Consider the following 24,438-nt stretch of genomic DNA (forward strand, 5'->3'; position numbering starts at 1 on the left):
GAACAGTTGCAAAAGGGTTGCTCATGTCTGAGAAATCAATTTGCAAAGTGGAGACTGAGCAATTAATTGGATATTTCAGGTCACGTTTTACTTGAATAGTCTGGCTATTCAAATCAAATAGTCTGATTTCACTCCACTGAGTATATGAAGATTTAGCTTGATCTATGTCCATATTGGCTGGAAGAGGTTTGGAGATGTTAATCATGCCTTCTACACGAGAGTCCTGGATACCTAATAAATGTCTGCTGTTGGTGAATATTATGGAATCTGACAGAAAGGAGATTTCCTGAGGATACCGATTTTGGTCAAATCCTAACTTGCTGCTGGATCACTGGACAAAGACACTGAGTGGACTGAGCGTGTGCCACATCACCAAGCCATCTTCTAAATAACAAAATCTTATTTTTATTTTTATTTTTTACAGAAATTCAGATATTCCAACAAATTTCTTTACATTTCCTGGACCTTAAAAAAATTACACACAACTTTTTGGACGCAATACAACAGAACAGAATGAGAAAGGGAGTCACTTTTTTTTTTTTAAAAAAGATAAAAACATACTTCTTATACTTAACACTTAGTGATTTACATGTGTATTACCTATGTACAAATGGTACATCATCAATGACCCATCTTTAGAGCACTGTGGTATGCTAAATTACACTTAGGTTTCATGGAAAAAAATTTTTGAAAAACATTTGTGTGTGGATAGGAAGCACTTTTTCATTTTCATAAACACCACTTCTAGTGATGCAGGACTCCCAATGGAATCTGTAATTTACATGGATTAGAGAAAACCAACACCTTCTAATTTTATTGTAGATAGAGAGGTACCTCCCTTTAACTAAAAGATGAATTCTTGAAAAGTTGTGTGTAATTAAATTTAGTAAGTAGGATGCTTTGAATGCAGTGGGAGAGCTTCTATTTAATGCAACAAGTAACTCCCAGAATGACTAACACTTTAGAGATAATAAGTATTCCCTTAATTTGGTTCTTTAGAAAATCCATAGCTTCGTGATTTGGGGCTCACTCATTTGAGCATACTTGTAATATACTCTTGGCCATTTAGAACATGATCTCCTTCATGGTGTAAAGATAGCTACTACTAGAAACATTTGGCAAGAATGAGAGTGTTGTCTTAATAGAGACAGGGTACGAGACATCGACTCTGATCTGTATCACTTCTTGTCTTACCCTCCATCTGGTATTCCAGTGATGGATGCTAATTTGATCTTAATTTTGAGTCTAAAAATGAAGGCATTCTACACGTCCATGTTTTCTGCTCACATACAGAACGTGGTTTAGTTCACACCAATTACCCCCTGCATATACATTTTAGCTCGTGTTCATTCTCAAGCAGTTGGCCAGGTCAATATTACATATTTTTCTGTTGTTGCATATTGGCAGGATTTGTGATGAGGGTGATAGTGGGGGAAGCCCGGGAGCAAAAGATTGCTGAAGACAAGTGACCAGTTATAACTATCTCCAAATGTCAACCGACAAAAAGAAATCTGAGCATTCTTGAAAAAACCAACATTAGTAAACAAATAGGCAACTTACTCCTACCAAGTTTCTTGACCTGTATAAGTATATATTCATTTATTTCTAAGGCTATTAAATTATTATTTATTTTGTTAGTACCACTTACTATAATTTAGAAATAGGTTTAATGGAATGATTTTTTTTTCAAAACAAAAACAAGTACCTATTAGTAAGGGTAAAAAGGATATGGATTTCTGATGACATGTATGGCAAAGAAATAGAAAAAAAAAGGAGGGATTTTAGATGCCTTCTTATGAAGTATATTCAATTCCTATGCATATACTAGGGAGAATTAGAAAAAGGTATTTATTTGATAGCAGCCTATATATTACATGTGAGCATCCAAGGTGAAAATGAGCTTTCTATATTTTTCAGAGTTCCTTGATACTGTTTCCTGGAAGATAGGGATATCTATGTTGCTTGGGAACTTATGATGTTAAGATGTACTTCCTGTAATATACATCTCGATGGAGTTATAGTATATGTCAAAAACACTTTCTCATTAATAACTTGTACAGACAGATTAAACTGAACACAGACTCTGTAAAAAGCTTGAAGCGTTACATCTCTTAACCGAGTAGTTGTAACTAATTACACAGTGAAAGAAACACATGGCAGAGATGGGGAACCAAAGATCATGTGAAAACACGCAGAGGCATTTTCTAAGATGCTTCCTCCATGAATGATGCTTGATAAGCCTCTTGGCTATTGAGATAGGAATAATTTAGGATTGACTGCCTTTTTTCAAATAAGGTTGAAAGATTAAAGCTTTTTGTTTTCCGTTGGATTAAAAAAGGACAGTTTACAAACCTTGGTACATATATATTTTACATGTTAATTCTAGCACATTTATACTCCTCTTCCTTAAAATATTTCCTGAATGTGATTTCTCATGAATGCGGTCTGATCTTATTCAGTGATAGTTTCCAATGAGCTGGTGTTTAATCCATTATCACATCTCCTTCCAGAAAATCACTCCCATCTCTGCCAGTCCAGATTTAGAAAGTGCTTTGACAAGTAGATGGTTCACTCTTGTCCAGATCCGTCTCTGTACTCTGATTTCTCCCAAGAGTCTTCCTTCTTGATGTTGATGTACAAAAGCTCTTATTCGATTTGTTTAGCTGTTACTTGATTTGTTTTGTGCTCATTCTAGAGAATATTGGCTTAGCAGAACTGCAGAAAGGGGCAGGGGGGCAGGGGAGGAGAAAGAAAAAGAGAGAAAGAAGAAAATGCATCATTTTCTGTCGGCAAGATTTTTATGCAGGGTGTCACAGAAAAACCACACCAGCAAATGGTTCAGATGCACTTTAGGTTTGTTAACAAAGAAGACTGAAAAGTTTGAGGCTCTTGTTCCATAAACAAATAGCACGGTCTTCCGGCAAGGGGGCCCCCCATAACCCAGACATGTGTACTCTCCACATTTGGGTGAAGATTACAGGCTGCTTTGAAGGAGCAAGGAAGGATGCGAAATGATCCCAAACATCACTGATTTTTCTGCCTGGCACAGAAAATGTCTCACTGGAGCGTTTTCCTTTTCCTTCCAAGTGTTATTTATTTTACAATCAACATTATAACAGCTGAAAAAGAGACACCATTTTATTCCTGTGTGTCTTTCCATTCTTTATCTAAATGTGCACTTCTTTTATACAGTTGGAATCACAGTACAGATGACATTTTTAACATTATATGAAAAACAGCTTTCTACATTTCCACTCTGCAGCATCAGCATCTAATTTCTAATAGCTCCAGAATATTCCATTCCATTCTCATTCCTTTCACCCCGTGCTCAGTATCCCATCTTGATTGTTTGACGGTTGTCAGATTGTAGGTAGGTTTCCCATTAAACATTTTTTTTGAAAATGTTTATTTATTTTTGAGAGAGAGAGAGAGAGAGAGAGAGAGAGAGAGACAGAGCATGAGCAGGGGAGGGGCAGAGAGAGAGGAAGACGCCGAATCAGAAGCAGGTTCCAGACTCTGAGCTGTCAGCACAAAGCCTGATGCAGGGCTTGAACTCATGAGCTGTGAGACCATGACCTGAGCTGAAGCTGGACGCTTACCCAACTGAGACAGCCAGGTGCTCCATAGGTTTCCCATTTTTTAAAAAATGTTTATTTTTGAGAGGAAGTGTGCACGTGCACACGAGCCAGGGAGGGGCAGGGAGAGAGGGGGACAGAGGATCCGAAGCAGGCTCTGTGCTGACAGCAGAGAGCCCAACGTGGGGCTCGAACTCACCAACTGAGAGATCATGACCTGAGCCGAAATCGGACGCTCAACTAATTGAACCACGTGAGTGCCCCAAGGTTTCTCGGTTTTTTGTTATCAAGAATAAATGTTTTTGCATATAAAGTTCTATTTGTTCTTTAAAATTCTTTCTTTAGGACAAATTCTCAGGGGATACAGTGCTTTTCCTCTTCTCCAGCATGGTATTAGGGACTATGCCTGTACTGATACAACTAGACTACAAATAGTACAACCACCTCCTTTCTTTGGATGATCTCCACAGACTTTGGCACTGTTAACCAGGGTGTAAGAGTCCCTTAGAACCTGTGAAGATGGGCAAATGTACCAACTGGCCAGATTTGGGCTGAAAGGAAACAGCCTGCTGGGTTTGTATCACAGAGCACTTGAAAACTCAAACAGTAAAACAACTGGTCCATTATTCCGTGATAGTCCTCATTCCACATCACAAGATTATAGTTTCTGAATGAGTGCTAGTGAAACCTCTGGAAGATTCTGTTTTTTCTCGGATAAATGCTTACAGTTTTCCAGTACACTTTAAAATACCTTAAAATATCTAGTACACATTACGATTTTAATGAACTTCTCTCCTTGAGAACTCAGTTAGTTTAATGAACCCAGACGACACAGGGGACAACCGAAATACGATCCCGTTGTAACGATGATTAATCTGTAATGATTCTCTGAGATTGCATCATGCTAGTAGAAGCCCTATGGAAGGGAATGCTTTCCTTTGATATTATTAAAAGAAGCATAAGCAACCCATGGGTTTTACACACAGCTATAGGTGCTTCTGAACCTTGAGAGGTCTCTGCTTGCTGCCCTGGAGATGGTCTTGTTTGATAGAATTCAAAGTCAGGTGTGTCGGTCCATAATTCCACTTCTCTAGCATTCTTCACTCTGAATATTTTTCTGTGTAAAATTCACAAAGCTCAATGCCTGGGGTTTCCAGTAAGATCTATGAAAGGTGCTAGCTGGGATGGGGGAGAGGAAGGAGTAGGTGTGAGTTGTAAATAAATGAACGAGAACAGGGTAATGGGTTGTGCAAAGTGGCTATGCACATGGAAGAGAAGGTAGTGATGAGGGAGCATAAGGCAGGCTGAGGACAAAGCACAAGCTAACTCCCCGCCCCCCAACCACAGTGAGATATGTGTGATATTCCTCAGTCACTTCTGACTGTCCAAGAACAAAGGAGAGGAAAGAAAACAAATAGTTAACTGATAGAGGTCACAGTCATACAGGATGTGAGTCTCCATCAGTTTACAAATGTCTTAGTAAATTACAAGAAAAAGGCAATCTTATCAATCGCCAAATCTCCAGAAACCTGTAGACTCAGTTTCCTGGAATCCCAACATCACTCTCCCCTCATGTGGGGAACAAAAGTAAGAAGGAAATGGTAGGTAAAATCAAATTTCTTTATAATCTGCAAATACTGGAGGCAAATTCGGAGTATAACATTTCTCCAGGAACTCCCTACTATCTTAATGTTAATGCCTTACTAGAGGGAAAACAACCTTAGCCTGACAATAGCAAGGCCTCCAGTATCTTCTGAGTCCTCTTTAGCATATGAAAGTCCCTTTGGAGGCCTCCCTTTTGCCCTTACCCCCCCAAGTCCAAAGTGTATAATCAGTCACTCTTCACAACCCCAGTGCAGCTCTTTCTGCCCATAGGTCCTAATCCCGCGCTTTAATAAAATTCCCTTTTGCACCACAGGCACCTCAAGAATTCTTTCTTGGCTGTCAGCTCCAGACCCTCTCATCACTCTAAAATCCCATCAGTAGGATATGGAAGTGACAGGGCCATATATGTGTGATGCAGGGGAAGAGGGAGGCAAGAGGGTTGTCCTCACTTTCTTGATGTTTGCAAATAAATATATCCCTGATTTCATGACAGAAAGCCTGCTTTGGTGTGAACTATTTCTTGGCATCCAGGAACCAGTGATTCTTCCTTTCCCTGGCTCTAAGCTGTCTAAATTGGCTTTATGACATCACAGTGGGCTGGGAAGAGAGCAGACCACGGAGGTGGGCTGGGGCTGGGGGTGGGGGTGGGTAAAGGCTTTAATCAGCCCCCAGAGCACCGATACCCAAGCCTGAGGAGGAGAAGGACGCTTCCTGTAGGATAGGCATCTCCCTGGGAAGATCCTGAGGCTTCTTGTAAGAAGGAACATCTGGAGGCAATCTTACAAGGTTCCTGTCTACACCTTGCCATTTGGGGTCTAACCTGTCTAGGGGCCGGCCAAGATGAGTCATTCATCACCAACCCTTCTTGGATCTGCTGTGATCTTGGGTCACCCATATCCTCCATGCGACCAAATCCCTCATTGGATCCCTCACTAGCCTTACCATTGATTGTTCAACCTTTCCTTCTGAAAGCTCTCTTCTTTGTTGACTATTGTTAGCACTGGAACTACACTCCCCACCAGCAGTGTCAACACTGGGCAGGGAGCTGAGGAGTGAACGGGAAATGAGAGAAGCCACAGAGCCAGGCTGGACTAGGAGGAGGCCAGTGAGGCTCATAGGGTAGAAGATTTACGACCGAGCGCCTCCTGACATTTTGCACATGAGATGCCTCAATTTGCCTTCTCCTCATGCGGGCTGCTGATCATGAGGCGTCCTGGGAATATGTGCTTGGAGTCTGAGTTACTTGGACATTACTAACGCTGTGTATTTTTTCTTCCTAGTGCACGACACCACCATGCAACAGGAACCCCAGGGCACTTGAGAATTCTGCAGACTGCAAGGCTAAAAATAACCAGCATATTCCTTCTGGTGGTGACCGGAATACAAACACTCCCCACACCATAACAGGAAAACACTTTGCTGGGAGTGGTAAAATTAGAATGCCACCATAATAACTTAACTAGGATGCACAGTGAGGAATCTCCCACCTGAAGGCTGGGAAAGGGTTGGCCCTCCAGACAGATTTGGGGAAACCAGTAGGCGGAAGAGGATAAAAGGCAGGGTTTTCCTCTCTGGATGTGGCCATTACTCGTTCAGACCAACGACTATGAGATACCAGGGTAGTCTGCAGAATTCCGTGGAAGCCCTAGTGTGGTTACACTGTGATCTTTGCTTTGTAAAACATCGGTTTTTCCCCCTTTTTTCCGGAATTTTGCTAACATTTCCCATGCACCATGGCTATTGCATAGCTCAGGGGAGGCAATTTAAAAGATATCATATTCTCCCAGGTTCGTACAGAACAGAACTGAATAAATAAGCCATTCAACGCTGCTTTGGATCTTTGTTCAGTCGGGTTTGTCCTTGTAACACGTCATGGGCTCTGAGTTGCCCATGTTCCATTTCTAAAGGGCTCTTTGCAAATCCTTTTCGAAGCTGTCATTTGAATCGCTGCTCATGAGAGCGGCATTTATAATGGCCACATTGTCCAGACTATCTAAATGCTGCGTTGTTGAATTTTCTATGTGTTTGCGGGCTTTGAAAGGTCTCCTGTGGTCCGCTTCTGCTGATTGTTCCTATCAACCTATTCAATTAGGGCCCGGAGCCCCCACCGTCAGGAGAGCTGGGGGGCAGCCTGTCTGAATGAGAAAAACGCTTGGTGGGAGCGGTCAGGCTTTAGTAGAACGGCTTGCTGAATCTTTGTTGTGAAAATGAGGAAGGGAGGCATTCCAGGCCATTTTTTCTCATTGGCTATAGAAGCTTTGCCATTTCTTCCCGCTCCATTGTTTCAAACTGCACCCACCTCTAAGAGAGCCTTCCAACATCCTTCCTCTCTGGGAGGCTGAAACAGCCCCCTGGACATAATATGTCACTATCTGTGTCCGCAGGTGCTCTCCACGTGATGTGCTCCATGGTGGGCACATTAAAGATGGCTGCAGATTCTTTACCTTTTTTCTCATTGAGAGGTGGCCTCTATGTTCCCCTCCCTTTGAATCTGGGCTTTAAGAGTACTGGCGGTTTATTTTTTGTTGTAGTGGCAAAAAAACACATAAAATAAAACTCCCCATCTCAATCGCTTTGAAGTATACAGTTCGGGAGTGTGGAGTACCTTCACATTGTTGTGAAACAGATCTCCAGAACGTTTCCATCTTGCAAATCTGAAACTCGACACCCATTAGACAACAGCTCTTCTTTTCTCCCTTCCCCTATCCCTCAATAACTGCCATTTTCTTCTTCTTCTATGAACTGGACCACTTTAGATAGCTCCTACGAGTGGAATCATACAGTATTTGTCTTGTTGTGACGGGTTTATCTCACTAGCCTAAGGTCCTTAAGGTTCATCCATGTTGTGGCATGTGGCAGGATTTCCTTTGTTTTTAAAGACCGAGTAATATTTCATTGTATGTATATGCCACAATTTATCTATCTACTCACCTGTTGATGGATATCTGGGTTGTTTCATCTTTTGGCTACTGTGAATTTGTGCTGCTGTAAGCAGAAAGAATTAGGGGTCTCCGGAAAAAGAAAGATGAGACCTAACTTTTGAGGGGGTTGAAGATAGCACCCCCCCCCGAATGTGCCATTTTGGCATGGGGATTATTTTGAGCTGAAGACACTTGAGACTCTGTAGGCTCAAGAGAACATTTTGTCCCTTCCTTAACCACTCAGAATCTAAATTGGGGGTCTTTCCCAGAATAAGCGTTTTTGTGTTTTTTTTTTTAAATTTTTTTTAATGTTTATTTATTTTTGAGACAGAGAGAGACAAAGCATGAATGGGGGAGGGTCAGAGAGAGAGGGAGACACAGAATCAGAAGCAGCCTCCAGGCTCCGAGCCGTCAGCCCAGAGCCCGATGCAGGGCTCAAACTCACAGACCGTGAGATCGTGACCTGAGCTGAAGTCGGACACTTAACCGACTGAGCCACCCAGGAGCCCCAGAATAAGCTTTTTTAACAGAGATCAATTTTATCTGAGTGACCCATCTGTATGGTCACTTAAGGCAAACATCTAATTACCAAACATCTGCTCCTTCTTATTGCCCTGTATGCATATTCCTTGGATATTCCAGGCCCCTACCCCCTTCTCCTTAGTTCAGAATGACACACACCCCATTATGCCTGTCTTTGGGATTTCCATGTCTATGTGGATCCCTGAGCATACATCTATGAAATTTGATTTTATTGATGTGGATTCCCTGCAAATGCCTATTAAATTTGATTTTCTCCTGTTAATTTGTCTCATGTCAACTTGATTTTTGGTCCAGCTAGAATGACCTTTGAGGGGACAGGAATTCTTGCTCCTGACACTTTCATGACATAATAAAAGTCATTTTAGACCCCTAACTATTTTGTGATCTATGCTTGACCAGCACTACCTGCCCAAGCATTCTTGCAGAACTTTCTGGGTTATGTTAAAATTGTAGAAAAATAGACTTTAGTAGTTGATGATTTTAAGGGAACAAAAGAATGTAAAAACAAACAGCCACTACCAGGCCAGGAGAGAACCTAAAAAAATTAACCTAACATACATTCTTGAGTTGTTTTTTTGCAGTATTTAAACCCCTTTGAGGACTTGGAACACTGGACTAATTCCAGTCAGAGAATTAATGATGTGGACCCTCGCTGGTCTTGCGATTTCAATCACCTAGGACTTGGACTCTGTTAACCTAGGGTAACTTTTGACCCAATTCCATATGGACCACCCCTTTGTGAAGTCCTTCCATGCACATACCCTTGGCTTAAAACGTCTCCAATTTTGTTGTTCAGGGAGATACTACTTTGGGAAATATCCCTGGTGCTCTTACTTGTTGCAAGTACAACCCTTCCTTTTCTCCTCTTTGGCTTTGGTTGTGTCCTTTGGCTCAACACTTACCAAAAAGCGACACCAGTTTTGGGGTATAGTGCTATAAATATGGATGTACAAATACCTCTTCAAGACTCTGCTCTCAATTCTTTTGAATATATACCCAGAAGTGGGATTTCTGGATCATAGGGTAGTTCTATTTTTAACTCTTGGAGGAACTTCCATACTGTTGAGCTATCTTACAATCCTACCGAGTGCATAAAAGTTTCAATCTCCTCATGTTTCTCTGACACTTATTTTCTATTTTTTTTTTTTTTTTTTTGGACAGCCATGTTAAAAATAAAACCACAGGCCCAAAATGGCATCAGTTAGTTTTTTAAAAATGTTTATTTATTTTTGAGAGAGAGAGAGCATGGGCGGGGGAGGTATGGAGAGGGGAATGGACAGAGGATCCAAATCAGGCTCTGCACCAACAGCAGAGACCCTGATGTGAGGCTTGAGCTCAGGAACCCATGAGATCATGACCTGAGCTGAAGTCCGATGCTCAACTGACTGAGCCACCCAGGCGCCCTGGCATCAGTTAGGTTAAGGCCCCAAGTCAGTAAACCAAGAATTAATACTTCATCTAATTGCAGTTTTTTTTTCATTAAAGATTTTATTTTTGGGGGGGCACTTGGGTGGCTCAGTTGGCTGAGTGTCTGACTCTTGATTTTGTCTCTGGTCATAATCTTATGGTTCATGGGTTCACAAGCCCTGGTATGGGCTGTGTGCTGACAGCATGGAGCCTGCTTGGTATTCTCTCTCCCCCCTCTCTCTATCCCTCCCCTACTTTCTCAAAATAAATAAACATTAAAAAAATGGATTTTATTTTTAAGTAATATCTATACCCAACATGGGGCTTGAACCCACAACCCTGAGATCAAGAGTTGCACACTCCACCAATTGAGCCAGCCAGAAGCCCCAACCTAACTGCAATTTTAACCTTTAATCAGTCAACATGGGAATTGCCTGTCAGCAGAAGGGAATTTACTGATAGACCCCCTCTGTTCCCACTAGGAAGGTGACCTTGCCTAAAACAATGGATTCTTTGCTAATGATTTCCTTTTTCCTGCTCTCTCTCTTTAAAAACATTTTCTTTTCTGTACGCTTTGGAGTTCTCCTCTACTTGCTAGATGAGATGCTGCCCAACTCATGAATCGATTAATAAAGACAATTAGATCTTTAAAATTTACTCAGTTGAATTTTTGTAATTCAACAGTAGCCATCCTAATGGGTGTGAGGTGATATCTCATTATGGTTTTGATTTGCAGTTTTCTGAGCATTAGTGATGTTGAGCATTTTCTGAGTACTGGCAAGTTTTTTTTTGTTTTTTTGTTTTTTAATGTTTATCAAGTGGGGAAGGGGCAGAAAGAGAGGGAGAGAGAGAGAGAATCCCAAGCAGGCTCTGTGCTGTCAGCACAGAGCCCGACAGGGTGGTGGTGGGGGGGGGCTTGAACCCACCAACCGTGAGATCATGACCCGAGGTGAAGTCGGATGCTTAACCAACTGGGCCACCCAGGCGCTCCTTTCCAATGAAACTTTGACAAAGTTTTAAGCCACTAAGTTTTGGGAGAGTTTGTTAACACAGCAATACATAACTGGAACAGTGGGCAAAGCCCTTTCTCCAGTTGTGGTTTAGATTTGTTGTATTAAGTATGCTGTAAATGACACGTGTGGCTGGACGGCAGGCACAATACTCACAGGTCAGAGAGAGTCCTGCCATCTTTGACTTGTTTTTTCCTTCCTGACACTATTTCTAGAGAAGCAATACCTCAAACCCCAACCTCCAGTTTATTGTTCTATCCATAGGCTCTCTTTGGGCAATCATTAGTTTGTCCCTCAACTGGTCTAACTGCAGGGGGTTTGAATTTGTGAAGGTAAATGCATGCTCACAACATACTCTGGGGCTGAATTCAGAAAAAAATCTAATACTGATTTTGGTTGCCGTTTGATTACCACTAACTTTGTAAGTGATTAGAGGGTTTGAGTTTGTTAGAATTGTTTGCTGTGTAATTGACCAGTGGGTTGATGAAAACCAGGGTCTAATTCATCTTTACTTGCATGCCACCCTCCCACTCATCAGCCTCTACCAGGACAGTCCCTAACCCTGCCTGCAGTGCTGCAGGAACACAGCTGGATAGGAAGCCACCTGCCAGTTACCAGTCTATCCATGCTCTCTAATGTCTTCTTACTCTAACCGGACAGGCAACACCAGTCCTTCTTTCTGGGTGCTATAATTTACTTTGCATCCAAATTTGTATTTGGGATTGAGGTAGTGCATGTGGCTGTGGCTGCCTGGAGGCATCTGTAGTTTTAGTGATCGCTACTGAGGCAGAGGGATGGGGAGCCGGGAGAAAGGAAAGAAGGAAAAGGTACAGGAGTTGCCCCTCATCCGTGGTTTTACTTACTGTGGCTTCCATTTCTTTGGAAGCAGATGACTGCCCTCTGACATAGGGTCAGGAGGTCAATCACGGCCTAACACTGGGTCACAATGGCTGCGTTACTCATGTCACTTCATCTCATCATGTGGGCATTTTACCAGTTTTCATCATCACAAGGAGGATGAGTACAGGACAACACGATACTCTGAGAGAGACCACATTCACATAACTTTTATGATGTGTATTGTTATAATTATTCTATTTTATTAGTTACTGTTGTTAATCTCTTACTGTGCCTTATTTATAAACTTTATCACAGATATATAAAATTAGGAAAAAACATATATATGTATTTGAGGGTTTGATACTATCTGTGGTTTCAGGCATCCACTGCAGAGAAGGGTGTGGAGGGGGGGGACTACTAAATTATAATCTTTGGCTCTTTTCAGGTAGGAGCACTGACTGTTTACCTTTTTAGAACAGAAAGCAAGATACAAAATGGAAATAACTTACTCCTGAAGTTACCACTCTCCCTGTTAGAGTTCATTCTGGTTTCTTTCTGTTATATTGATAGTTTATTTGCTTCACAGAACTGCTCACAATCTAACTATCCACCTATTTTCTTGTTTCCTATTCTTCTCTCCTCCCCCCATATTAGAATGTGAGCCCAGGCTCTCAGGACCTCCTCTGTCTTGCTCACCAGTGTACCCGTAGCTCTTAACTCAGAGCCTGATCTATGACAGGTGATCAGTAAATACTTCTGAGCCAATTATGAAGGGAGATTTCAAAATGCAGCCAGCAAGCCTTCAGGAGGCCAAAAGGGAGAAGGAATTTGTGCATCGCAGGAACCATGAATGGCAGGAACCATGAACTTCTTGCCAGCCGCAAGCCCTCAGCCTGGACTTAACTCCCTCCTCACCATGAGACCTGAATCCTGAGCATGCTTCCAAAAGGGACCATCTAATCGACTGGTTTCCATCCTTCATTTGCACATCATCCCAACCAATCCTAGTTAACCTACTTTCAATCTCTGTTTTATATAGAAGACCTGAATGAGAACTGGACCTATGACCTTTAGGCTTTACAATTCTGCCCCTTCTGTTGTACCTCAGAACAAGAGTCAGGTTTCCACCCGAGTCTGTGTCTCCTGAATTGCAATTCTAATGCCCACATAAATGCTTGTTGGCTTAAATCTTCAGGGAATTCTTTCTCGGTCGACACAATGGAGAAGTTAAGAAATAGAAAAGGACTCCTCTGTCCCTGCTAATAATCCAAGTCAGTGCTTCTCAAACTTCAATATGGCTAAGAATCACCTGGTGATCTTGCTAAAAATGCAGGTTTTGATTCAGTACACCTGGGGTTTATAAAGCCTGAGACTCTGCGTGTCCAACTATCTCCCAGGTGATGCCAAGTGACCCCCTGAGTCAGAAACTATGCCCCCTTCATCTCTGTATTCCCAGCTTAATGAGGCGCTCGGTAAACCATAGGTGCTCAAACACTGTTTGTTAAAGAAATGAATAAAACCAGACCAGGCACAGGAATCTATGAAAAACCTGGCCAAACAAATCTTTAGCGACTGGCAGAGGTACTCAGTGACCTGCAACCTCAGTGTGGACTTTTAGAGGCTTTCCATTCCTTCCGGCACCATGAAGGAGCAGAGGTGTGGGAGCGGCCCTCTCCTCCTGGGCCCTGAGCCCGCAAGATAGAGATTTTAAAACTCAGCTGTAAATATACATTTATGTGTGTAAAGAGGTATCTGGGAAATCAAAAACGTACAATCTGAGACAGTCCTACCACATTTCCTTCCTTTCTTCCCCTAGATTCTTAAAACAAAACACCTTTATATTCTCTGCCTTTCTTGCTATCTCTTTTTTTAATTTCCTACCTCCTTTTCGATACGACATATTGATTTTAACACAGGGAAGATATTTGCTAAAACTGTTCTCCTGGCCAAGATCTTCTTGGCTGAGGAGGGGCAGAAAGTGGCGTAAGGATCAGGTGCTGATAATTCTGTGCTATTCTTGTAGGCAGCAGACAATTGGACTTTGATATCAGGCACGAGGCTTTCCTGTGTGACCTTTTCTAGGAACTAATTCATGAGAAGGAATTTTGATTGTTAATTCACAAACATTTCTTTTTTTCCTCTTCTTGGCCCCATAAAGAAATACCGTAGATTTATTACACACCAAGAAAACAGGCACAATTCCTCGGTAGATGTGTTGACGATAGAATGTTTGTGTTGATGTATTAATCCCAATAATATTCACCGTCCAGTTTTAACATGGAGCCATTCCATATTGTATACAGGCTGAAAGGCTTTTACTAATGAAGCCCCCCAAAAATATGCCTGGCAGAGTAAGAGTGAAGCATCCTGAATTCTCAGTGCACTTCACAAGAATACACCTGGTGTCAATCTTTAAAAAATTTTTAAAAAATGTTTATTAATGTTTATTTACTTTTGAGAGAGAGAGAGAGACAGAGCATGAGCAGGGGTGGGGCAGAGAGAGAGGGAGACACAGAATCCGAAGCAGGCTCCAGGCTCTGGGCTGTCAGCACAGAGCCCGTTGCGGGGCTCAAACCCGCAAACCGTGAGATCATGACCTGAGCTGAAGTCGGATGCTTAACTGACTGAACAACCCAGGCACCCCATAACCTGGTGTCAATCAATATTAATGTGCCATCCCCAGTTTAGCGACTTCTATGCGATCTTCTGAAATTTTTCATGATTGGTTAGCCTTTCCATTTTATGACCTAGCTCATGACTAACACTTCACTATGTGGTCATGACATCCCTTAAAAATATAAACAAAAGCAGGGTGCCTGGTGGCTCAGTCAGTTGAACATCTGACTCTTGATTTTGGTTCAGGTCATGAGCTCACAGTTTTGTGAGTTTGAGCCCCACGTTGGGCTCTGCTCTGACAGTGCGGAGCCTGCTTGGGATTCTCCCTCTCTCTCTGCCCCTCCCCTGCTCACGTTGTCTCTGTCTCTCTCAGAATAAATAAACTTAAAAAGTAAATAAATAAATAAAAGCAAAACCAAATTGAGTATTACCACACATGAAACTGCAAATCATGCAATCCAACTATGTGTTGGCTTCACAAAATAATAAATTTGTCTCTGTTGACGTTGAATATTCAGCCTCACACACTTTCCTCTAAGCTGCTTCTCCTTCCTGTTCAGGGAAAGACTGATAATTTGTATCATTTTCCTGTTCATTGCTTCTGTCCATACTTCTCTTCCCTGAGGTGTGCTTGCTCTCTCTCTCAAGCTCAGATTCACAGGTGTTCTCTTCTCCAAACACTATCTTGAGAGTCAACTGGCCTTCCTTGATAATATAAATTTCCTCATTTTCTTGGAGGCATATCGTTTATTGATTAAATGTATGTGTTCTGAAGCCATTTTCTCTAGCTTTGAATTCTAATTCCACCGTCTACTGGTTCGGTAATTTTAGAGAAGTTCCTTAATCTTTCTGTACTTCATTTGAAGTCTGTCCTGACCAGAATGACTGACCAAGATGATGCTTATAAGGTTTTTAGGACTTAATGGGCAAACTGTGCAAACAGAAAGAGCTCAGTAAATGTTGGCAGGTTGTTTTTTTTTTTTTAATGCACAATAGTTGGGGCACCTGGGTGGCTCAGTCGGTGTAAGTGTCTGACTTTGGCTCAGGTCATGATCTTATGGTTCATGGATTCGAGCCCACATTGGGCTCTGTTAGCACAGAGCCTGCTTTGGATCCTCTGTCTCCCTCTCTCTCTGCCCTTCCCCCTCTCTCAAAAATAAACATTAAAGAAAATGCACAATAGTATAAGTAGCACTCTGTCATTCCAGAAATACTATACACACACACACACGCACACACACGCGCACACACACACTAACCAACAGTAAATCCTGTAAGCAGTTACTTTTCCCTGAAACAAGATGGCCCCAGGGTTCAGACTGGGGACGATGGCCACAGACTGTCTGGGTGTGGACTATAACTTCACTACCTATTGGCTCTGTGACCTTGAGCACAGGATCTGGCTTCATTTCCTCATGTGTACAATGAAGGTAGACAAGCCTTGCATACAGAGCCGTTGTGGGCATGAAATAAGTTACCACATGGTGAGTACCATGTTAAGTATTTGCACTGTTAGTTGTTATTGCAATTGTTATTGCTGCGAAGTGGAGTTTTACTGGGTCCCCACCTAGCCCCTCTACTTTTCTTAGAGGATTTTGAAATCTTGCAATTGCAAATTTTCTCTGTGTCTGAAACGTGTGTAAATCTTTTTAGAAACCAAATAAGGCTCTTGACAGCTTTAGGACTCAGGAATGTCTTTCTCAAGGACGGGAGCCATGTCTCTGAAATGTAAACAGCAAGGGTGAGCACTGTCCTGTCTCCCGGTTTCTGTGGGGGTAGCGGGCCTACCTCAGCAGCACCTGCTATACGTTGCAGAACTACCTCTGTCATAAAGGGGAGCTTGTTTTTCCTGTGCATAAAACCAGTTAATACAGATGGTCACCCTCAATTAACCAGCTCAATCTAGGGTGAACCATCTATAATCAGTGGTCTTGAGGACTAGTCACCGTTTATCCTGACACCATGCATGTAATGGGTTGCATCTGCTTGGCTACATAAAAAGGTGAAATTTCACTCTGTCTTCGCAACCTCTTAGCAGGCTACATGTGCTGTGTGTCACATTCCGGTTTAATGCTTATTCAGTAGTAAAACCCTTTTTCTTTTTCTACTACTGTTATGGAGAAATTTTCTGGGTTGGGGGAAGATTTTGTTTTTAAATATATTACCTGAATAACATATATTGATATGTCCATATTTGGGCATCAGATTGCTTTATTTAATGCCTGTACTCTTTTAGCACAGAATTTATAAGAGGGAAGGGACTATTTTAAATGTTTATTTTTGAGAGCAAGAACGCGAGCAGGGGAGGGCCACAGAGAAAGGGAGACAGAGGATCCTAAGTGGGCTATGTGCTGCCAGCAGAGACCCCAATGCAGGGCTCGAACTCACAAACTGTGAGATCATGACCTGAGCCGAAGTCAGAGGAGGGGACTATTTAAAAAAAATTCTTAGGGGTGCCTGGGTGGCCCAGTCGGTTGAATAACTTTAGCTCAGGTCACGATCTCACGGCTCGTGGGTTCAAGCACCACATTGGGCTCTGTGCTGATGGCTTGGAGCCTGAAGCCTATTTCGGATTCTGTGTCTCTCTCTCTGTCCCTCCTCCGTTCACACACTCTCTCTCTGAAAATAAATAAATAAAACATTTAAATAAATAAACAAATAAATATTCTTAGAGAGTGCTAAAATCAGTGTTATCAGAAGGGATTTGCTAATTATTACCTAATAAAACCGAACTGATGCTCTCTTGTCTTCTTTCATACTAATCTACAGGCTTCTGTGAAATTATGGTAAGGCGCCACTCTTCAACACCTCTCGCTTGTTCTTCAGGATATGGACCTATGGGCTTGAGTGAGACTTTAGCAGGCAGAGAGTTCAGGATCACAAGGCTTTACATTGCCATTATTACCACAAATAATAGCCCTGATCCTAATTATCCATGTGGGTTTTTGCTGTACTAAGACATTCAAGTATGATGTAAGCTTCCTCTCTAGACCAAAGGGAAGTAGGCTGTGGAGTCTAGAAGGCAATCAAGGTCTAATCAAACATGCATACGTGCATACACACACACACACACACACACACACACACACACACACACACACACACACATTCCACCGTCCTCTTTAGAGAAGTAGCCAAGAATGAACGCATTTAGTAAATATGTGATCCATCACTGATTGGCTGACATCAGTTAGCCGTGAATGACAGAATGGTAAGGGAGAGCCACAGATCAGTTGGGTTGTAGAGTTTAAGGGCTTTCTATAATGCAGAACTGAATAGGTCGTGCTCTGTTTAAAACTTTTCAGGGGAGACTCTTTGCTAATGGAATGGATCTTGTAGCTCAACATCACCCACGAGGCCTTCCATGGCCTTTCTTCACAGCTCCAACCTCCCCTCACTGGTTCCTCACCTCAGACTGTGCTCCCCTCACTTAATGTGACCTGCAGGCCTCAGAATGGATCCTCCTGGCTTTCATCCCTTCTGCTGGAAATGCCCTCCCTCCATTTTCAAGCTGCTGAACACCCTCTCATGTTTCAAACCTCATTTCAAGTCATTTCCCTGGAAGGCCCACAGGGTGCCTCAATCATCCCTTATCAGAGCCTAGTCCTTCAATACAGTGGGCACTGTGAGTGCAAAGGCCACTGCTGGTGAGCCTGTGTCCCAAACACCCAAGCAGGGTTCAGCATATAATAGACGCTCAGCAAACTTCTGGTGCTTCTTTATCCTTTCCTTCCCTCTTTCATTTCTCTCCTCCCTCTCTCCCTCCTTCCTCCCTCTCTCCTTCCTTCCTCTTAGAGAGAGAGAGAGAGAGAGAGAGAGAGAGAGAGAGAGAGTCTTAAGCAGGCTCCACATTCAATGCAGAGCTTGACAGGGGGCTCGATAAGATGACCTTGGGATCATTACCTGAGCTGAAGTCAGGAGATGGACACTCAACCCACTGAACCACTCAGGCACTCCAAACCTCTGGTGCTTCTAGAAAAGAGCCTTACGCATAGTTATGGAACGAATCATGTCCCCCAAAGTTCACATGGTGAAGCCTTAACTTCCAAATGTGACTATATTTGGAGATAGGGCCTTTAAGCAGGTAATTAGGGTTACATGGGGTCACAAAGATGGGGCTCTGATCCAATAGGAATGGTGTCCTTTTAAGAAAAGAAAGTGACACCAGAGGCATGAACTGCATAGAACAAGGTCATGTAGGGCACCTGGGTGACTCAGTCAGTCGAGTGTCCGACTCTTGGTTTTGGCTCAGGTCATGATCTCATGGTTCGTGAGATCGAGCCCACATTGGGCTCTATGCTGACAGTGCCGAGCCTGCTTGGGATTCTCTCTTTCCCTCTCTCTCTGCCCCTCCTCCACTTGTGTGTGCTCTCTTTCTCAAAATAAATACATAAACATTAAAAAAAAAAAGAACAAAGGCCATGTGAGGACATAACAAGAAGATGGCCATCTGCGAGCCAAAGAGAGAGGATTCAGGAGAAATCAAACCTGCTTGCACCTTTGATCTTGGACTTCCAGGCTCCAGGGCTGTGAGAAAATTGCTGTTGTCTAAGCCACCCACTCTGTGGTACTTTGTTATGGCAGCCCAAGCTAAGACAAGTATCCACAAATCCATCCTTTTGTTTTTCTTTGTTGGCAGGTAAGCACTCTGAGGACCAAGGAGATAAAATTTGCCCAAAGTCATCCAGCTAGTTAGCTGAAGACCTGGATTAGAATTCTGGGCTAGGGGCGCTGGGGTGGCTTAGTCAGTTAAGCTGGTTAAGCGTCCTATGTGGGCTCAGGTCTTGATCTTGCGGTTCCTGAGTTGGAGCCCTGCACCCAGCTTGCTGCTGTCATTGTGGAGCCTGTTTCAGATCCTCTACCCTACCCCCACCCCGCCCCTTTTCTGCTCATTTGTCTGTCTCTAGAAAGAAAGAAAGAGAGAAAGAAAGAGAGAGAGAAAGAAGGAAAGAAAGAAGGAAAGAAAGAAGGAAGGAAAGAAAGAAAGAAAGCAAGAAAGAAAGAAAGAAAGAAAATGAATGAATTCTGGGTTACACTAGTGTTCTTTCTCCACTAGGTTTTCTGTTTTTTTCCAGAGGAAAACTTTTTTCAAGTTACTCTTTTAGGAATTCCAGTTCTAAATATGAAACAGAATTGAGGTCAGCTGCCTCCGCCTAGGGCTCAGAAGCCACCCTTCCCAGGTTTTCCCCTACTTCCCCGCCCTCCTCTGTATTGTACCTCAGCAGCTCTCTAAGGATTCATGGAATTGAGTTTGAAAACTATTGCTGTACCCCCATCCTGCCTCAATTACATATACAAAATCATAAACCTTCCCAATTCACCATGTTCTCTCACACAGACATAAAGCATTAAAAACCTGATGTGAAGTAGCAAAGCCGCCTGGGTCAGCAGGGGACAAGGTCAGATGGCACAGAGAGTGATGATTACGGTTCCAGAGAAGGAAAGACCACTGCAATTGATTTGACTCTAACCTAGGGAGATGATAAAGACAACTGCAACAGAGAATATAGAATCATCCAGAAACCAGGTGTGTCCCAACCATGGTCTAGGATCCATGGTCTAGGTTTCAGTAAAGCTGCTTTGGTGATGACTGGGAGAAAAAAAGTCCTATGGCCTTAGAGAGCCCTGCCTCAGACCTGGACTTCTGTAAATGGTGTATGGCCAAGGGCACTGCTTCTCCAGATGTGGCCTCTGGATCTTCTTGGATCTCAATCACTTGGGTATTTGTGAACATGTAGATTCCAGGATCTTGGCTTGACTTAATCCCAGGTGATTCTTGTTTACATTCAAGTTTAAGGTTGTTAGCACCTGGGCTTTGGAATCTTCAAAAAGTTGGAATCCTGGGTCAGCCACTTCCTAGATGTGGCCAAGAAATTTTACTTGCCGTAGCTTTGGCTCATTTGTGAAATGGACATTGTACGTATTTTATGGTGGTGTTTGAGAAATCAAGGTCAGCATTGAACACTCAACTGAAAAAGATCTTAGTTCTAAGAAGTGCAAATAGTTTCTAAGCGCTTATTTGGAATTAAGCACTTTAAAATAACTCTTGAGGGTTTTATGGGCACTAAGGATGATCTCCAAGTGCTGGAAATACAACTCCATTTTGGGGAAAGTCTTTGGCTTGGGGGAGGAGGGAATGCCCAACAGATTTAACCCCAGGAGAGGACTGTTTACTGTTTAATGGATGTGATCATAATCTGAGTCAAATCATGTCCCCAGTAAGGACATCTTCCTGAAAAGCCTAGAAATCAACTGTGATCCTTGTTTTCCTGTAAGAGTATTGGCTGGGATTTTAAGGTTTCTCTATGATGATAACAGTTACCTTTACTGAGCACAAACTGTAGGTCAGGCACTGTGCTAAGTACTTTATGCACATTATGGTGTTCAATCTGCACAAGTACCCACAACTGGCAGGTAATCTCATGAATTCCATTTTGCCAATAAGAAAACTAATTCAAGGGTTCTGACCTTGGGTAGTATTGTAAGGATAATAAATAGCAAAGGCAAACAGGATCCTGCTCTGATGTTTTCTTGAGCATCCTACTTTGATACTACTCGCCTAGACAAGTCTGAGTCTAGAGATAGTCTTGCCTGTAGTTCTGTTCCTTTCTCTGCCTTATACAGATGAGACAGGGGTCTCAAATAATACCAGGTTGTGAGCTTGAAGTCCAATAAATGGCATTTAATGAGCATCTGTAAAATATGCTCTGAATATACTATGATAAAAATAGGATAAAGTTGTACACATAAAATTATTTATCATACCAAAAAATCACAAATAACCTTAATGCCACAAATACGAGCTTGGATAAATAAGTTGTGGTACTTTCATAGAGCAAGAAATGAATGTAGGGGTACCTGGCTGGCTCAGTTGGTGGAGCGTGTGGCTCTTGGTCTTGTGGTTGTGACTTTGGCCCCGCATTGGGTGTCGAGATTACTTTAAAAATAAAATCTTTATTTTTTATTTTTTTTAATGTTTATTTTTGAGAGAGAAAGAGAGACAGAGTGTGAGTGGGGGAGGGGCAGAGAGAGAGGGAGACCATAGAATCTGAAGCAGGCTCCAGGCTCTGTGCTGTCAGCACAGAGCCTGACTTGGGGCTCAAACTCACCAACTGTGAGATCATGATCTGAGCCGACGTTGGACGCTTAACCGACTGAGCCACCCAGGTGCCCCCCAAAATAAAATCTTTTAACAAAATTAAATAAATTGAATGTAGATCTATACTAAATAAGTAACATCCATAACATATTAAATGAAAACAGGTTATTAATAGTGTGATCCTATTTTTGAAAATGAAATATGTTTATGTACACATAGAAAAAAACATGCATCTACCCCATGATATGCTAATTAAGTTCTGAATGATAGATTTAGGATGTTTTTTACTTTCTGTATTGTCTGATTTTTCTTTTTTTTCCCCACAGTGAGCTGAGCATGCGTTATTTTTGTAATTAGGAAAAAATGTGCTATTATCATTTTGAAAATTAAATGCCTTGGAAAGAAAAGGAAACTAAACATTCTGCCGTCTTCAATGTCTCCATGGATTTGTGTTGTTTCTCGAAGAGGGTGATTAGGAGATGGTCTGAAAAGTGAGTACAAAGAAGGGATAGCCATGCGTGTGTTTGTAAGCATGCCTTTTAGCACCTCCACATATCCTCAATGCATTCCTCAATTTATCGCTTAATACATTCCTGTTAAATGAACACGCATTGAAAAGAAAATCTGTGATCGATACACAAAGTATTGCAAAAAGAAGAACGCTCTCAGAAAGACTGGAAGAAGTCCTAACAATGGGAAAGAAAAACTTCCCCTTTCTTTTTCTCAGATTCCTGGTAGCAGGATTAGCTTGTATTGCTAATACGAGTCTAGCAGATGGATCCCAGAATCAAGGCAAAGCAGGGCAGGAATTGAAAGTCACTGGGAGAGCTGCACCCCCCTGCCCCCGCCCCACCCTTGGCAGACATTTCCCAACAACCTGTCCACACTATATCTCTTTTCTTCATTATTGTTGCCTTTGGTGGCTGTCAGAGATAGGAGGGCTGAATAATGCTCCCCACAGAATATGCCATTTCTCCTTTGTCCGTTGCTTGTTCACTGTAATAGGACATTATTCTTCCACAGATAGAGAACAGGTTTCCGGATCTTAGAAAGGCTTCCCAACCTCCAACCAGGCTATGATGATTTTATTTGTGATTCAGGGAAATGGCTCTTGGCCAGGACAACAGAATGCCAATCCAGGGATCGTGCAAAACAGACTCTTAAAAACAAACAAAAGAAAACAAACACAAAACTCTTCCAGACTCTTACTCTGGCAGTTGGAGGTCTCTGATAGGAGAGGAAAGTTGGGGTACAAGCAGGCACGGCACCAGATCAGCAGAAAGGATCGACAGATTTGTCTTTATGGCTGCACCAGGTACTTTAGCAATCGTGGTAGACACAGAAATGATCTACCATGGGACATTAAAAAAAAACTTAAATCAACATCCAACGACCACCTACTCTGGTCTGAGGCACTGAGCTGGTGGTGAGCTTCCTGGCGCCTCATCCTGTCCTCACCAGCCAGAGGCAGGAGAGCAAGAGCAGCACCCCCTACAGGCCTTCCTGGGAACCACGTTCAACCTCGATTTCAGCTAAACAATGGAACAAAGTACAAAGGCAGTCATTCCTGCCTAAACCTGGTTGGCTGATGAGGCAGTGTGGGCAGAGTAGGGTTCTGGCTGGTCCTTCTGTGGCCTCTGGCTTGAAATCTCTTCCTTCCTGCTGGCAATATATCTCCGCTCTGGGCAGTGAGGTTCTCACCAGGCAAGTGTTCAGAACGCACTGAGAGAGTGGGGAGGCACCCACTGTCAGTTCTAAAGGGACCAACACAGCCAATTTAGGGGTATCGTTTCAGCCCCTATGTGTAAGCCTCAAGCCAGGAGCGGTGGGCCGGGACTACTCTGGAGGCAGCAATTGAACATTTACCCCTGAGCTCTAAGGGGGTTGTAATGCAGGGAAGGAAGTGGAGGGGGCTCAGATTAAGAAGTAGGTCTAATGGCCCGTGACTACTTAGAGCCTTCCTTAGGGTCCCTGTTCAGCTCTGCAGGGGTAGGGCAAAGGGATGCTTTTGGCACTATTCTGCTGAGCTGTGAAATATTCCTTTTAGATGTTTCCAGAGCCCAAGGACTGAATGAGGAGAGAAGGGAGAAGGCAAGAACACCTTTTGGAAATACAATTAGGATTGCGCCTTCCTAAGAGAAACTGATTGAACTTACGTAGCTTGGAGGTGGGTACAATAAACCAGGTAGAGTGTAGCAGCTTGAATTTTTAAATTTCTATTTTTTCAAGGCACTATGTGCATCTTGTTAGAAAAAATCAAACCATGTGGATGGTCCTGTGATGAGAAGAACTGCCTCACCTCATCCCTTCTCTACTCTTACCGCCTCAAGGAGACACTCTGTTTTCATAGCTTCCAGTTTTAGCACATAGCTACTTCAAAAGTCGAAATAATATGCTAATATCCCCCTATTTATTAATTTGTCATGTTTAGACAATATCTATCGAGTCTCTTCTAGAAAAGTGAGAATTTGGCTCCATTCCTCCTCACCTCTTTTCTCTCCCAATTTTTAGTGGGCTGCCTTTATGAGTTTACATAATATGTATACTTTTGCCTGTTTTTCTTGTTCTGTTTCTGACTTTAGTCAGACTCAAGTCGTCTCCATTTGAGGTGAAGCTATCATGTATTTAAAAAAGAGTCCAAAATGGAGCCACTTGTGCTAAGCCCAAGTCACCAAAGACATGATCCCTAACTTCATTTCAGTTTTGGCCTCTTCTAGGAGTGGAATCTTAAACCTGACAATCTGGAATTAACTGGTCAGTACTGGTGAGGTAATCTGCCTGACAGACCCTTTTTGGCCCCTAAAGAATGGTGATCTTGCCAC

The 24,438-nt window shown here is 42.6% G+C and overlaps 1 protein-coding gene and 1 long non-coding RNA gene across 4 annotated transcripts in view; one reads left to right on the forward strand and one right to left on the reverse strand.

The window, feature by feature from the left end:
• Positions 1-362: 362 nt before the first annotated feature.
• LHFPL3 (LHFPL tetraspan subfamily member 3) overlaps positions 363-24,438 on the reverse strand; it is a 579,617-nt gene continuing 555,541 nt past the window's right edge. For all 3 annotated transcript variants that reach the window (XM_019451241.2, XM_019451240.2, XM_019451239.2), the window contains one exon: positions 363-2,715. Coding sequence is in view for 1 of the 3 variants with exons in the window: in XM_019451239.2 (XP_019306784.1) it covers positions 2,687-2,715 (29 nt within the window). In the remaining 2 variants the exon portion in view is untranslated. The remainder of the gene's footprint in view (positions 2,716-24,438) is intronic.
• LOC109268111 (uncharacterized) lies at positions 5,830-7,010 on the forward strand. Its single transcript, XR_002080476.2, has 2 exons — positions 5,830-5,966; positions 6,461-7,010. It is a non-coding gene; the product is annotated as an uncharacterized LOC109268111 (long non-coding RNA).

The sequence above is a fragment of the Panthera pardus genome, unplaced genomic scaffold (genome assembly GCF_024362965.1).
Source record: "Panthera pardus isolate Hobbes unplaced genomic scaffold, ASM2436296v1 HiC_scaffold_8, whole genome shotgun sequence".
Classification (NCBI taxonomy): Eukaryota; Metazoa; Chordata; class Mammalia; order Carnivora; family Felidae; genus Panthera; species Panthera pardus.